We start from the raw sequence: 13,574 nt of genomic DNA, 5'->3' as shown, positions 1-13,574 counted from the left end.
TCCCCTAAACGTTAAAACGTAATCGACACGAATGAGCAATAGAACAATGAACAATTTTGGGTCGGGGGGTGATGATAAATGACACTTAAATCTGTGTCTATAATAACCCCACCCTGACATATAAATGTCACATCTGTCTTGATTCGTTTAATTAAAATATAATATAATATTTATAATAGAAGCGTACTGCAACTGTACTTTTTTTTGAAAGAACATCATATTTTATAATGTTCTGTCATGGACTACATCACTTCACTGCTAACAGAAAAGAAAGCTGCTCACTGCCAGTTGCAGCTTCTTATCGTGATCTGCAGTCTTTGTTAATTTTTTGTCATGATTGTTATTAGTAGTACTTAGATTATCAAAAATCACAGTTACATGTCAGGATGTGGTTATTATAGACAGATTAAATATTTAACTGTCATATGTCATCACAGTAACAGCGTTACATACATTAGCAGCTGTAAACACATAAAAACATTATAAAACACATCCTGTGGTTTGGTGTCGACCTGTATACTGAACGTATCAGGAATAATCAACGTTTATAATCATCAGAGAACGTTACAGACATTGTTTCATTGTTTCCAGAGAATTCACAGAGAAGCTGGAGAAGTTTGTGGCATTTTCATCCTGGATTTTTTGTGAGGAGGGAATTAAACGCCTGTCCCAAATAAACGCCTGGTCTGTTAAGTGATTGAGACAAATACACGCCCGGCTATTATTTGGTATTTTACGGTAGATCCCGCCTCATCAGAACGAGCTGAACAATAAATCTAACATAGCAAGAGAGGCAGGACTTAAGGCAGAACAGCCAATCATCAGCCGGTCAGTCCCAAAGCCGGTGTCATGTCTGAAGCAGCAACAGGAGAGGGAGGAGAGAGGAGGCAGCTGCAGCGAGTGTAGACTTGGAGCGGCCGGAGAAAGTGACTCCGGCCGCAGTAAGGTGCTTGTGCAAAAATGCAGGAAAAAGTGTGGGTGTTGAACCCTCTCACCGGGAAAAGTGTGGGTGTTAAAACACACACATCCCCCACGGGTGCGACGCTCCTGGTTGAAAGGAAATCAGCGGTGACGGGCTAGTTGTTTTGGTAGCGGCTAAATTAGCATGTCGCGATACTTTGTACAGGGGATCACATCTGCGCTGAGTAGATGCGCAGAGGGTTAAAACAGCGCTTGTCCGGTCAATGTATCGTTTTTCATGGGAAAAATGAGGTGCGTCCCCGGGACGCATGGATAGTGAGTTTAGTGGGTCCTTTCAGATTTTGGTCTCGGTCAAAAATTACGAGTCCCCCTCCTTCCAATGAAGGACGAGACCGAGTCAAGACCGAGTATTTTTCCTTTGGAGACCGAGACGAGACCGAGTAAGCAAAAAATGGTCTCGAGACCGGTCTCGAGTCCAAGACCGGACTCGAGTACTACAACACTAGGGCATTGGCATATGAATGTTTTCTTTTGGTTCAGCTAAGATTAAAAAAAAATAGTACAAGTTATTTTGTGGCTCCAGAGGAAGCTGCATGCAATCTAATAAATTGCTTCAAGTTTTGCAACGCAGTAGCTTTGGTGCATTGTGGATATTGTAGGCGCCAGCCAGGTGAGGGGGAGGGTATGTCTGCAGACCCGGAGGCTGCAGATTCAGACCGGCAGTTCTAAGCCCCTCATGTTTTTGCGACAGCGCCCCCTTTTCATTGCAAAACCAAAATAGAACAGGATCGGAGTGTGAGTATTGATCATGTATCACATTATTTGTTTAATGTCATAAAAATACTTTTATGACTTGAATTTGACAGCGAAATGTTTCTCTGATTACCATGATAGTTTGAAAGGCAAATCAAATATTCATCTAGGTCAAGCTAATAGGTACTAATACTAGCTTGTTGGAAATGAACTGTTTGACTCTACATTTTGTTTAATGAAACCGAAGTGCGATGACGAATACTTATAGCATGTGCATTAAATTAAACATAAAAAATGATTCAAGCAATTAAGTGGATGACCTGAGAAAAACACCTACAGGCATAACGTTACGTTTTCGGAAAAGCATGGCACTGTTTACATTTTCTGAAATTGAGCCATTGCAGAAACACAACGTTACTTTATGCTAAAAGTAAAATATGTATTGGGCCTATATATCATGTAATTTAACATGTATTATATATTATATTTCATATCATGATTGTTTATCTCAGTATTTACATTTAGCCTATGTTACTCTTTACTGTATTTAGAGATTTTGTGGACAGAAATTAAGGTCATCCAGGTAAGATAAAAAGACAAAACAGGGTGGGTGTGCCCCCCCCCCCCCCCCCCAAAAAAAAAAAACTAATACAGGTGCTGGATCAATAAAGAGCCAAAAGCAAAAAAAAAAGGTAATATCTGCACACTATTTAAAAGCTACAAGTATTCAAGATTCAAGAAGCTTTATTTATCCAGAGGGAAATTGCTGTGCAACAGTTACAATACAAAGTGGGAAGAAGAAAATAGAGAAAGTAGAGATAACATAAATAAAATAAAATAGAGTAAGATAAAAAATAAAATAGAGGCTAACTTAAAGCCCCTGTACGGAGTTTTTAACTGGATATGCAAAAGTCTCTGGTTTCTGCTGATGTGTCTCTGTTACCTACAACAGCAAATGAGCCCATCAGCGTGAAGATACGCTATTTCTAAGTAGTCTAATTCTATACCTCTGAAAGGCCTTGGTCGGGTCGGACCACTGACGAAACGATTTACGGCAGTCAGACCGGAACTGACGACATTCAGGATACGGCATAGCTGTTTTGTTGCTACGCTAGCCAGTGCTAACCGAGCAAAAACTTTTGTCATGGCTGATAATGAGACAAAGAAAAGAAAAAGAATTCGAACCGAAGACCAACGAAAGGCCAAGAGGGAATCCGATCGAGCTAGGGCTAAAACACGGATAAACATTGGCGATTCCTTCCAGAGATGGAGAGAGTTGCGGGGCTTGAAGGGAGTGTCGGATCCAGAATTCGCCCGATTCCTCCTAGACAGGTTTGTAAATTTTATTTCATTTATGAAATGTAATGCGGGACGTAGTTTACAGCAATACATGAATTTATGTTGTTACAACAAAGCTGGCTAACGTTACCACTAGATTAGCTTTAGATACTACACTCGTGAAAACGACAACAAACGTCTTAGATCACGCATCCATTTCAGCTGTGTGTATCAGCCTAACCGACCTGCAACGATGCATCGGTAATATCCTCTGTCATTATAAATGATTCAGTTTCTTACTTAGAACAAAACATCCATCACAATCACTGTGACTTTGCTGTAACGCTAGCTCTGTAGCACCCTGGGTAATATAACTAACCCTAACCCTGGGAAATTGCAGCGCAACAGCAGCATTACTTTGTTTCACCGGCGGCACATTATATTAAGTAGAAATACAAATAGACACATTACCTCGTCCATATGCACGCTGCAGATAGCTGCTAAAAAAAAAAAAAAAAGTTTTCAAAGCAAGTCCCGTCGTTTTTCCGACGTTTCCAAAACAAATCTACACGCGCCGGCCAGACAAACGTCTTCACGACAGTGGGCGCTAGAGCTCATGGGAAATGCAGTCTTCATTCCGGCAAAACACTACCGCTTTCGTCCAGCGGGGCCGCCAAAATCAACACTAAATGAAAAGTCTGTACAGGGGTCAATCAAACAGCAACTCAATATAACATGTAACAAAATTGTAGTAAAAACGTAGGTATATACAATATACAACAATACGCAGTGCAAAATCGAAATCAAATAAGTACAACCTAAATGAGTAATGAGGAGCGATTGGGTAAAGTGTAACAGTGTTTAAAGTGATGAAAATTGTAGCAGCATTTGTTAGCAATCTAGTATCTTCAAAGGTCCCATATTATACTGTTTTTCATCAATTTCACACAGCTGTCAGAGGTCCAACAGCTCTGTATTCGATATGCATTGCCCCAAACCCATCCGCAGTCCTTAATTTCAGCTGTCTAAAAGTCGCTCTCCTGAGAGTAGGCTGTTTTCTGTGCCTGCACCTTTAAATGCTAATGAGCTCCGTCTGTCAACGCCTACTTGGAGAGCCTTGCCTGCTACGTCACTCTCAGGGAGAGGAAGCCAGTTGCGTTAGCGGTAGCATGCGCTAATGTTTACGGTGGATGTGTATCGCTATGGCTCGCGGAGTTTTCTTCGTTCAACCATACCAGTTTGACCCAGAATCGGACCCAGAAGGAGAGGCTCCTAGAGAAGTACAGACTCTGCGGCTGCAGCAGGACGTTTCCGAAGGGTTAGTGTGTCTGAATGATGTTAGTTTGTTCGTATGTGTTGTTATAGTTACTACAAGTGCAGCGTTTCAATCTCACTGATCTTCTTCAGGCATTTCTAAATCACGAAGCAGGTCAGACTAAATAGAGGAGACATTCCATGAAAATGGCGCATTTTGAGTCCCCGTCTCCTCTATAGGTGTATTTTATCTACTGGGTCACAAAAATCTATATTTGAACAACTTTAGATATACATTGAAACGTCTCCTTTAATACAATGTAAAAAACAGTAATCAAATGTTATCTTTTTATGAGAAATTGTATTGTTTTTTTTGTTGAAACCACCTATTTTCTCATGTCCCTCGTGGCCTTCAATGAAAGTATACTTACAATATACCAAATAAACTATTAAAAAAAAAAAAGTCCATACATTTTGATATGAACCTAAACATCTATCTGTGCTTATTTTATGTTTATTTCAAAATTAATTGATAATTATTCATCAAAATCACATTATTTAGTTCTGTACCTGAGTAACCCATCAACCCCGGTACACAAATGATTATCCCCCCATAAAAACAATGATATGATCCATATGAGCGTGTACACCAGGAAGTTACATCACTCAAGTCTTTTGGACAACAGGACACCAAAGACAAGTGGCTCCCTTCTCTTACTTTATTTTGGTCATTTATCTTGTGATATTGTGGTCGTCAAACTCAATGACTCAACACTGTCACATGAAAAAATGAGAGAATACTATTACTTATGTAAAACTTTTTTTTTACTTCAAGAATACATGCTTATTCTGAATCTCATGCATGCCATGTGCTCCCTCTCTGGTTTTCACTATGTACAGCGGCAGCCATTTCGTGCAAAAATCTCAACCCCGTTACGTGTTTGATTGTGACGGGGTTGTGATTTTAAGACTTCGGTTGTTAAGTTATCCAATTATTTAAATGAATTATTATTATATTTGATAAACATTCTTTTACCACATGCATGCTGAATGTAATCTATGTTCCATGTTTAAGCTGTGAGTAAGATGGCACCAACAACAGCAGCAGAAAGGCAGAGGAAGTATCGAGCACACCTTAAAAGTGATCCAGAAAGAAGGGAGAAATACCTGCAGAGTGAATGTGAGAGATGGAGAAAGAATGTAGAGGAAGGGAAAAAGAAAGCAATTAAAGACCTAAGTGAAAGAGAACAGCGGCAGAAACGAAAAATGTGGAGAGCAGCTTACAAAAGGAGCAAGGAGAGGAGAGTAGCGCTCAAGAGCTTGTGCACTCCTCCACACAGTCCAGACCAGGGAGATCACCCAGAGCAGTCTCCACAGCCAGGATCTTCAAGGTTAGGGCAATGGGCAGTTAACAGTGTTAGAAAACGCAGTAACTAACGCAGTAATTCGGTTTTCTTGAGTGTCATGTAAACGCACTGTATACACAGTAGTGCGTTTACATGACACTCAAGAAAACCGAATTACTGCGTTAGTCTGACTATGATCGGATTTTTAAGATGCATGTATACAACTTAGTCTGACTAAGTTTACATGCACAGCTTAGTCTTACACAATTTGATTTTAGAAAGAGGGAGGGGAGGAGGGGGAAAAGGCCTAATTTCCAGACCCAAATCAACTTCATTTTTTTCTTTTGTAGGCAACGTCTGGTGGCACGGAAGAGGGATGGAAAAGAAAGAAACAACCTCAAGAGGCAAATAGAAGAGCTTAAGGAAGAAGTTGAAAAAGAAAGGAAAAAGGAAAAATACAAAAAGAGTTGCCAACGTTTAAGGAAACAATCTGATTCACCACAGTCAAAGGTAAATCAACTAACTGAAAATTGCCCTGTTAACCCCCAAATCAAAAAGACATTGCTTTAGCACCAATCACTAATTCAAGACATCAGTAATAAATGCAAACATGCCACCAAGGATAGGGAAAGACAGCTGATTGCAAAAGTTACAGCAGGGAGGATTGCAAAAAATTACAGGTTGCAAAAATTTGCCAGTGAGTCTCTTGGATTTTCAAATAAGCATTTCAAACATAATGAGAGTCTTCATTTTAAAAGAAATAAGACCAGCAGGTTCACTGATGACTTCAAAAAAAGAGTAAAGGCATTCTATCTAAGAGATGGTGTCAGAAGGATCACCACAGGAACCAAACAAACACTCACAAGGAACAAGGTCAAAATGCAGAAGAGGTTCCTGGTGGATACACTTCAAAATATTCATGGATGATTTTTAGCAGAAAATCCAGAAGAAAAAATATCATATTCCCTTATCTGTCATCTGCGCTCTTTTTGGGTTGTCAATCCAACAATCTCTGAACGAGACACATGCATGTGTAAATTGCATGAAAATCTGAGCTCTGTGGCTGTGAAGCTCAGTCAGCTGAAACTTATTGACACTGCCAATCTGGAACAGTTGGTAGAGATGGTGTGCAGCAAATCATCCAACAAGAGCTGTATGTATGGAGAGTGTGTCCACTGCAACGACAACATTGTCCCCATCTCAAGTGCTTACAACAGTATTTCAAATGTATCTTTTACCCAGTGGGTAACAGAAGAGAAAGAGATGGATAAAAAGAAAGAGGGAGAAAAGGCAACTGTCAGGGCGACGTGTAAGAAATCTGTGGAGGGCACACAAGAGGACCTCATGGAGCTCTTCCACAGCTACACGCAAACAAATTAGCTGCACAGGTGATTGTGATCTGCATGGTCGGCATATTCTCTCTCCCATGCAGGAGTATCAGGACAGTGTTGGTCAGCCCTGCTTTTTGATTGGTCCTGCTCCAGAATATGCTGATCATGCAGATCACAATCACCTGTGCAGCTAAATTGTTTGCTTGCCTTTATATTGTGTGACCTGCTTTATACCATTCACAGATGTGGACTGGGTTGTCGGCTCCAGCTGCATTATCATTACCTATACTGCAGTTTAACACTGGTACGCAAACCAGATTTTATTAAACATCTTGATTTGTGCAAGAAGCAGCACAGTGCCAACTGTCCAGCTCAAGCAACCACTCCCCTGGCTTCAACATCTTCATCCACCCCCTGGCACCGACATCCTCCTCTGCAACCACACCATCCTTCACTGCACCAGCCACCCCAGGTGGACAGATGAAAAGAGTCTGTGTGAAGCCAGTGCTCTCAAAAAATGCCCCATATGTCAGGTCATGGTGAACAAGAGATATGTAAAAAGACTCATTGAAAGAAAACACATCAGCAAACATAAAGACATAACCGCTGCTTCCCTCCTCAACAGTGAGTTTATCGATCCAGAAAATGGGAACTTTACCGTCCATAAATCATTTCTTGGAACCAATAATCTTCTTCATGTTCAAAATAAAGTATTGGGGTGAAATCAACATTATTTGGCATTTGGGTAGAATAAACCTTCAATATTATAGTTGGATATTTTGATGAATCAGAATTGTTTTGGCATTTGGGTCGAATAAACCTTTACCATAGTTGGATAGGAAGTATTTTGCTGTCATCCAGTTCGATGGGTGGCGTTGTCGTGGAGCGGTCCTGAATCTGCAGCCTTCGGGTCTGTAGAGATATACTATCGGGGATTTAGAGCAGGGCTGGGAAAACCGGTGTGTAAAGAACCCTGCTGTGCTCAATCTTTCGGGGTTTTTCGACCAAAGCATGTTAGTAACATTACATTTAGACACCAAGGAACCACGTCAACAAGCAGAAATTAGCACAATATGTCACCTTTACAATTGATGGAGGTGCCCTTAGGTGGCGGTAATGCGCGTTATACGCTTATTCCCTATCGCCGTTACAAACCACGAAGAAGAAAAAGGAGGAAGACAACAAACTTGACCGGTTAGCGGAGCTCTGCCACCGTGAAGCGGTGTATATTTCTCCCCACGGTCACTGTCACTCTCAGCCTCCGTACCAGTGAAGGGCTTGATAAACGCCAATAAACATGTCCAGAAGACGCTGTATATTTCGATGCAAAACCAAATTTCCCTTGAATGGGCTCCCGAAGGATGAAGAAGTTAAGAGTCAGTGGTTGCAGTTCATTTTTAAGTCCAACACAATTCCTCAGCAGTACAGCCCGAAGCTTGTACTGTGTTCCCATCATTTTACCGAGGACTGCTTTGAAAACCACGCACAGTTCAAAGCTGGGTACAGTAAACGGCTGATCCTGAAAGAAGGAGCCGTCCCCACTGTGCTGGGCAGCGTCAAACCTGCAGAGTCAGGACCACAACCTGTGAGTAACGTCATCAAATGTGGCTCTGTTGTCTTTAAAACAGACAAGGTGGCTGCTGCTGAGTCTTCAAGTACGGAGCTGTTAGCTTGTTTAGTCTTAAGATGTACAGCCAGAGCTAGCTAGCTAACTTTAGCTGTGTTAGCATTTTTGGCTCCATACAGAGCAGCTGCCAATAAACACCCACCAGTACACCATCCCCTGACGCCTCAGTGTGTCCCATTGAATATTGAGTAGCACTGACTTTTGAATGTGGAATACTGCAAAAGAGCTGTTTTCACAGCTTCGTGCAGTTCGTGGTTTATCTTTACGATTTCTGTTAGCAATTTCTCTGCAGTTAGTCTGATCTTTACCTGCCTGTTTTATGATAAATTATTGGTGCTATTAGAAGAAGCACAGAGCCACATTATGGTCTTGTTCAATGGTGCAACATGAATTGTGGAATTATTTGATTTTGAGGTTTATGGAAGAAAAACGATTTTCATTAAACCATTTTAAGATGCCTCTATTTTGTTATTTCAAACTTCTGAACTTGACTGCTGTGAAACTACCAGAAGACTTTAATTTCTCTGAATGCTTTGTTCCTAATGCCACTCCCTTTCTCCACACACTCTGCAGCTTGATCGACAGCCACAACACTCGATGAGCCAGGCAGAAGGGACTAACTTTGATGGGTGTTCGCAAGCAGCAACCAACCAATCCGGCATAGTATGTCTTTATAGAATAAGTATGGTGATTATATATGACATGTTTCTTACAACCCCAATTCCAATCCATTTGTCTAGCATTGGACTAAAAAACAACACTGCAGGGATAAAACAAATGTTAAAATCAATACAGCAGAACCAGAGATGCAATGTAGTCTCTGAGTGACATCACTTGAGGCAGTGTATCAGATTACATGCTGTAGTGTGTAAAATATGGTGGTGTTACCCTCTAAATGTGCGTAGTGTCCACACAAACCACTACAAAGCTGAGTATTAGGTGCCGTGGTCAAGTGGACTGGTGCGACATTACGTACTTGCTCTTAACTGCCGGTAAATTATCTGTTATCGGTATTGGACAAAAAGTCCATATCATGCATCTTTAGTGTGAGGTCAGGACTATAAAAACAGGTTACATCTCTATCTCTGTCTTGCCCCTCTTATCTTGGGCTGTGTCATGGGTGTATAAAGAGCTGCAGGGCCGTGTGTCTGTTAAACCAACGGCAGGGCTGAGCTCTGTACAAACACGCAGAGCAAAGATGCAGACAGGATTAAGGGTGCGCTTCTTCTGCATTTACACAAAATCCGACAATGCAGCACTCTCCCAGTGGTTTGTGTGCTAGTGTTTATTTTAGTCGTGAAACTAATCTAAAAATGTTTTTTTTTTCTCTGATTCACTGCTTTGTTCCTGCTAACAGCACTCCCTCTCTTCATTCACTCCACAGCTTGCTCAACCATCGTTGCTCTTGTTGAAGCAGGGAGAAGGGGCCAACTTTGATGGGATTTTACAAACAGCAACCAACAAATCCTGCATTGTAAGCCTTTATAGGATACGTCAGGTGCTATTATGTATAGAACCTAAGTGCTGTGAAACAATTAGAATATGTTTTATTTCTCTTTGTTCCTAAGGCCTCTCCCTCTCTTTCACTCACTCTACAGTTTGCTCGACCACCACTCCTCTCACTGAGTCAGGCAGAAGGGGCCAACTTTGATGGGTGTTTACAAACAGCAACCAATAAATCCAGCATAGTATGTCTTGACTGATATTATATGCGTTTCCTTTTTTCTTTCAGAATTTGTTTTCTTTCTCTGATTTAATGTTTTGCTCCTACTAATGCCACTCCCTCTCTTTACTCACTCAACAGTTCACTCAACCACAGCTGCTCTTGCTGAGCCGAGGAGAAGGGGCCAACTTCCAGTTGTTGCAAACAGCAACCAACCAATCCTGCATAGTAAGCTTTTATAGGATGAGTATGTTGATATTATAGGTTTATTTCAACTTACAACCACAATTTCGGAAATATTGGCCTGTTATGTCAAAAGTAAATGAAAACAGAATGCAGTTATTTGCAAACAAATCCTTACATCTATTGATATTTTCTATCAGGTTGACTCAACTTGAATTGTGTTGGCTAAATTATATAATGGATGTATTCATTGTTGTTGCCTGTGTAACTGTTTAGAGCACCGCTGCCAGCACCTGTCCAATTTCTCCAACTGTCAGAGACGTCGCCTGCCAGACTGATCCTCCAAAGAGAATATCTGTCGGCACACAGCTCTCCATGAAAACTCTGCAGAGTCACTTCCGCAGTAAAGGTTTGTAGTACTACATATCATCAACTCGTGCATAAAATTATTTCAGTTTTGCTTTTTCTTACTTTTATATTAAGTATGCTCATTCATATTGTTACTGTAGACACAGCTGACAAGATCTCTGATTTCTTTGTGCATTGAAGGTATCCAGGCGAAAGCGGCCAGCAGAGATTGCGGCGTGTGCACCCTCACCTTCCCTTTGGACAGTCCATTACTGTTCCTTCAACCAACAATAGTAAAGAGACCATCCAAGAGACCTCGACTCAGCCTCACAGATGAAGGGGAAGGCCCTTGCTTGTCTATGGTGGTAAATGAATCCGATGATTCAATATGACTCTGTGGACTCCGTCACTGTCTTAGGTTAGCAGCTGTTTCTTGTTTGTTTGTTTGTTTATTTTTACTGTCAGGGACTCCATGGAGAGGAGTTAGTGTATGAGAGATTAAAGAATGGAAAAAAAAATGGTGAAATCTTTGATCATTACCATCTGATATTCATGGCGGTAGATGTTTTAATATCCCTGGATCACCAGAAAATAAGAAGTATCCACAAAAGATCATGTGTCAGGACAACTGCCTTCAGCTGCTCCAGAGGAATGGTTTAATAATTGACAATTTTAGTCAAGTTCACTAAACGTCTTCTGGCTACAAAGAAAAGGGGTTTGGGGGTGGTGTGTTTGTGGTCTTCCTGTGTCAAGCTTCAAATGTTTTTGTGTTCTTTTAATTTCAGTTCCTTTTCTACAAGTTATACCACAATGTTTGTAAAGACATAAGTGAAGAAGATGTTCGGCCCAGTTGATGACAACCAAAATCACAAAGACAGAAACATACAAATACCGATTTTCACTGTAATCCATTGAAACAGAGATGCAGCGGCTCCATATAGTTTCACAGCATTACTGCAAATCATGGGTTGGTAATTCTATATTTCCACAGTAGGGTTCAGTTTCAGCTCTGTATGGCCTTTACAGAATCGGGTCGGTTCATCGAGTCTGTTTCTATTCAATTGTAATAGAAGCAGTAACGACTAATTAAATGACGTTTCCTCATAGATTTGAATGTAGCTTTTGTGTGAAGCTACTCGTAATGTGTGTCACATTGTTGACTGCATGAAAACTGATTTCACTGTCAATTGGTAAACTGTCAGTACCTTTTGTAAAGCTGGATCACGGTATAGGAAAGATGTATATACTCATACAGGTTTGGTAAATGTACCACAATAAAAGAAAAAAAAACCTTCAGTTGTACTAATGATGTGCTGTTGTGTCTAGTTTATTCTGCATTTTGGTTGTTGTTTTGAGTGTTTAGTGACTTGCATTATGTAACTGTCCAAAGAGAGAATCTCAGGCGTCTGTTTTCCAAAACATCTTAACACAAAGATGACCTTACTATTTTTACTTCATAGGTCAGGAACTGTGAGGAACACACTGTCAAGCACACAAAAATGTTATTGTAACCACCCAACTGCAGTATGAACGCTATGATCTGTCAAAATCCAACGACCATGTGCTACTGAAGCATCAGCTAAAGAACTACATATTCTAAGAACTTTGGAAGTCATTATAGAAAATAAGAAAGTAGTTCTTTATTGGTCATTATAAAGCACTTTCTAATGTCTTCATATCCTACAGCTACCAGGCCATCAACAAGTGTCCTTAATAACCTGCTAATTACTGCTCAGTGATGGGAAGCAAGGCAGTCGTACACCACTTTCGATGCTTTGCTTATTCTGGGCCTACACAAATAAGTGTAAGTCCATTTAACTCAGAATGCATTCCCCGTTATAAAGTGAGCTGTTTCTCTCAACCTGAGTGTGTGTGCGTAAGTGTGTACGTGTTTGTTTGTAATCTGTTGTGTTGGCCTGCACAATGCCCACAAAATGATGAATTCATACTTCCTCTCTTTCCTTTTTTGACTCTTCACCATCATGCCACATCTACTTCTCCATTCCTCCTTTTCCTCTCTGTCTCCTTTCTATGACCTAGACTTGTCATTATCTTCACTCATCTTTCTCTTTCTCCTGTCAGAGAAACTACATGATCAACATAATTCAAAGTGTTAAAGCAGAATGCAGTGATTAATATTATTTTATAACACTGCAATGACGTTATGGTGTAAAATCTTACAGATCACCCTGTTAATGTGGCAATGGTGGAGCAGAATGCAGGCAGAAGTTATGATATTTCCCAATTCAACAATCTAAAACAGATTAAAACACACACAAATATGACTTGGCCCCATATTATGAAAAACTCACTTTTTCTGGGATTTGGAGTGGTATTTTGGGTCGATGGTGCTGCAACACGCATATAAAGTTTAAAAACAGACTATTGGTGCCTGAGATACAAAGTGCCTGCAGTTTCCAGATGAGCCAGTCAGATTCGGATCGTTCACCGACGTCATTGACTGAAACATTTGAATATTCCCACCCACTACCCCCTCCCATCACAGCATAAGTAAGGTGTCTCCATTTACCAGGTAAAACATTACCTCCTCGGAGATTACATTTTGGAAAGCAACATGTCGAAGCGCAACGAGAAGTGTTGTGTTGTTGGCTGTCAAGACCAGCACAAAACCCTCCATCGTGCCCCAGCCGCAGGGGACAGGAGAGCAGCGTGGATTGAATTCATGTTTGAAGGCAAGATCCCAGCCACAGTTAGCAAAAAACTCTTTGTGTGTGCTTACCACTTCGAGACTGACTGTTTCTCCAACCTTGGTCAGTACAAGGCAGGAGTAGTCGGGAGACTTTTTCTGAACAGTGGGGCACTTCCAACTTTGCGTAGAAAACCTGCAGACGAGGGACATGTAAGTATAC

At 40.9% G+C, this 13,574-nt stretch overlaps 2 protein-coding genes across 3 annotated transcripts in view; one reads left to right on the top strand and one right to left on the bottom strand.

Moving 5' to 3' along the window:
- LOC115567199 (carboxypeptidase Q) overlaps positions 1-13,574 on the bottom strand; it is a 51,384-nt gene that overhangs the window by 2,178 nt on the left and 35,632 nt on the right. Inside the window, exons 11-12 of one of the 2 annotated variants that reach the window (XR_003981150.1) lie at positions 13,445-13,547; positions 5,341-5,373 (exon numbers count right to left, since the gene is read on the bottom strand). Coding sequence is in view for 1 of the 2 variants with exons in the window: in XM_030393554.1 (XP_030249414.1) it covers positions 13,477-13,547 (71 nt within the window). In the remaining variant the exon portion in view is untranslated. The remainder of the gene's footprint in view (positions 1-5,340; positions 5,374-13,444; positions 13,548-13,574) is intronic. The other variant, XM_030393554.1, reaches the window with a different exon arrangement.
- On the top strand, positions 4,216-12,000 carry LOC115567201 (uncharacterized). The gene is made up of 9 exons (XM_030393557.1): positions 4,216-4,270; positions 5,282-5,597; positions 5,903-6,062; positions 9,084-9,173; positions 9,895-9,984; positions 10,109-10,198; positions 10,315-10,401; positions 10,633-10,765; positions 10,906-12,000. The coding sequence occupies exons 2-9, from the start codon at positions 5,293-5,295 to the stop codon at positions 11,094-11,096; spliced, it is 1,146 nt and encodes a 381-aa protein (XP_030249417.1). The 5' UTR covers positions 4,216-4,270; positions 5,282-5,292; the 3' UTR covers positions 11,097-12,000.

Source organism: Sparus aurata, chromosome 17, assembly GCF_900880675.1.
Source record: "Sparus aurata chromosome 17, fSpaAur1.1, whole genome shotgun sequence".
In the NCBI taxonomy this organism is placed as follows: Eukaryota; Metazoa; Chordata; class Actinopteri; order Spariformes; family Sparidae; genus Sparus; species Sparus aurata.
This window is presented reverse-complemented; position numbering and strand designations above follow the sequence as displayed.

Bases quoted from the DNA above. Each gene is read 5' to 3' on its own strand.
- LOC115567201 (XM_030393557.1), top strand. From the start codon at position 5,293: ATGGCACCAACAACAGCAGCAGAAAGGCAGAGGAAGTATCGAGCACAC. The intron at 9,985-10,108 runs GTAAGCCTTTAT...CTCACTCTACAG, and splicing joins CAACCAACAAATCCTGCATT to TTTGCTCGACCACCACTCCT. The intron at 10,766-10,905 runs GTTTGTAGTACT...TGTGCATTGAAG, and splicing joins GAGTCACTTCCGCAGTAAAG to GTATCCAGGCGAAAGCGGCC.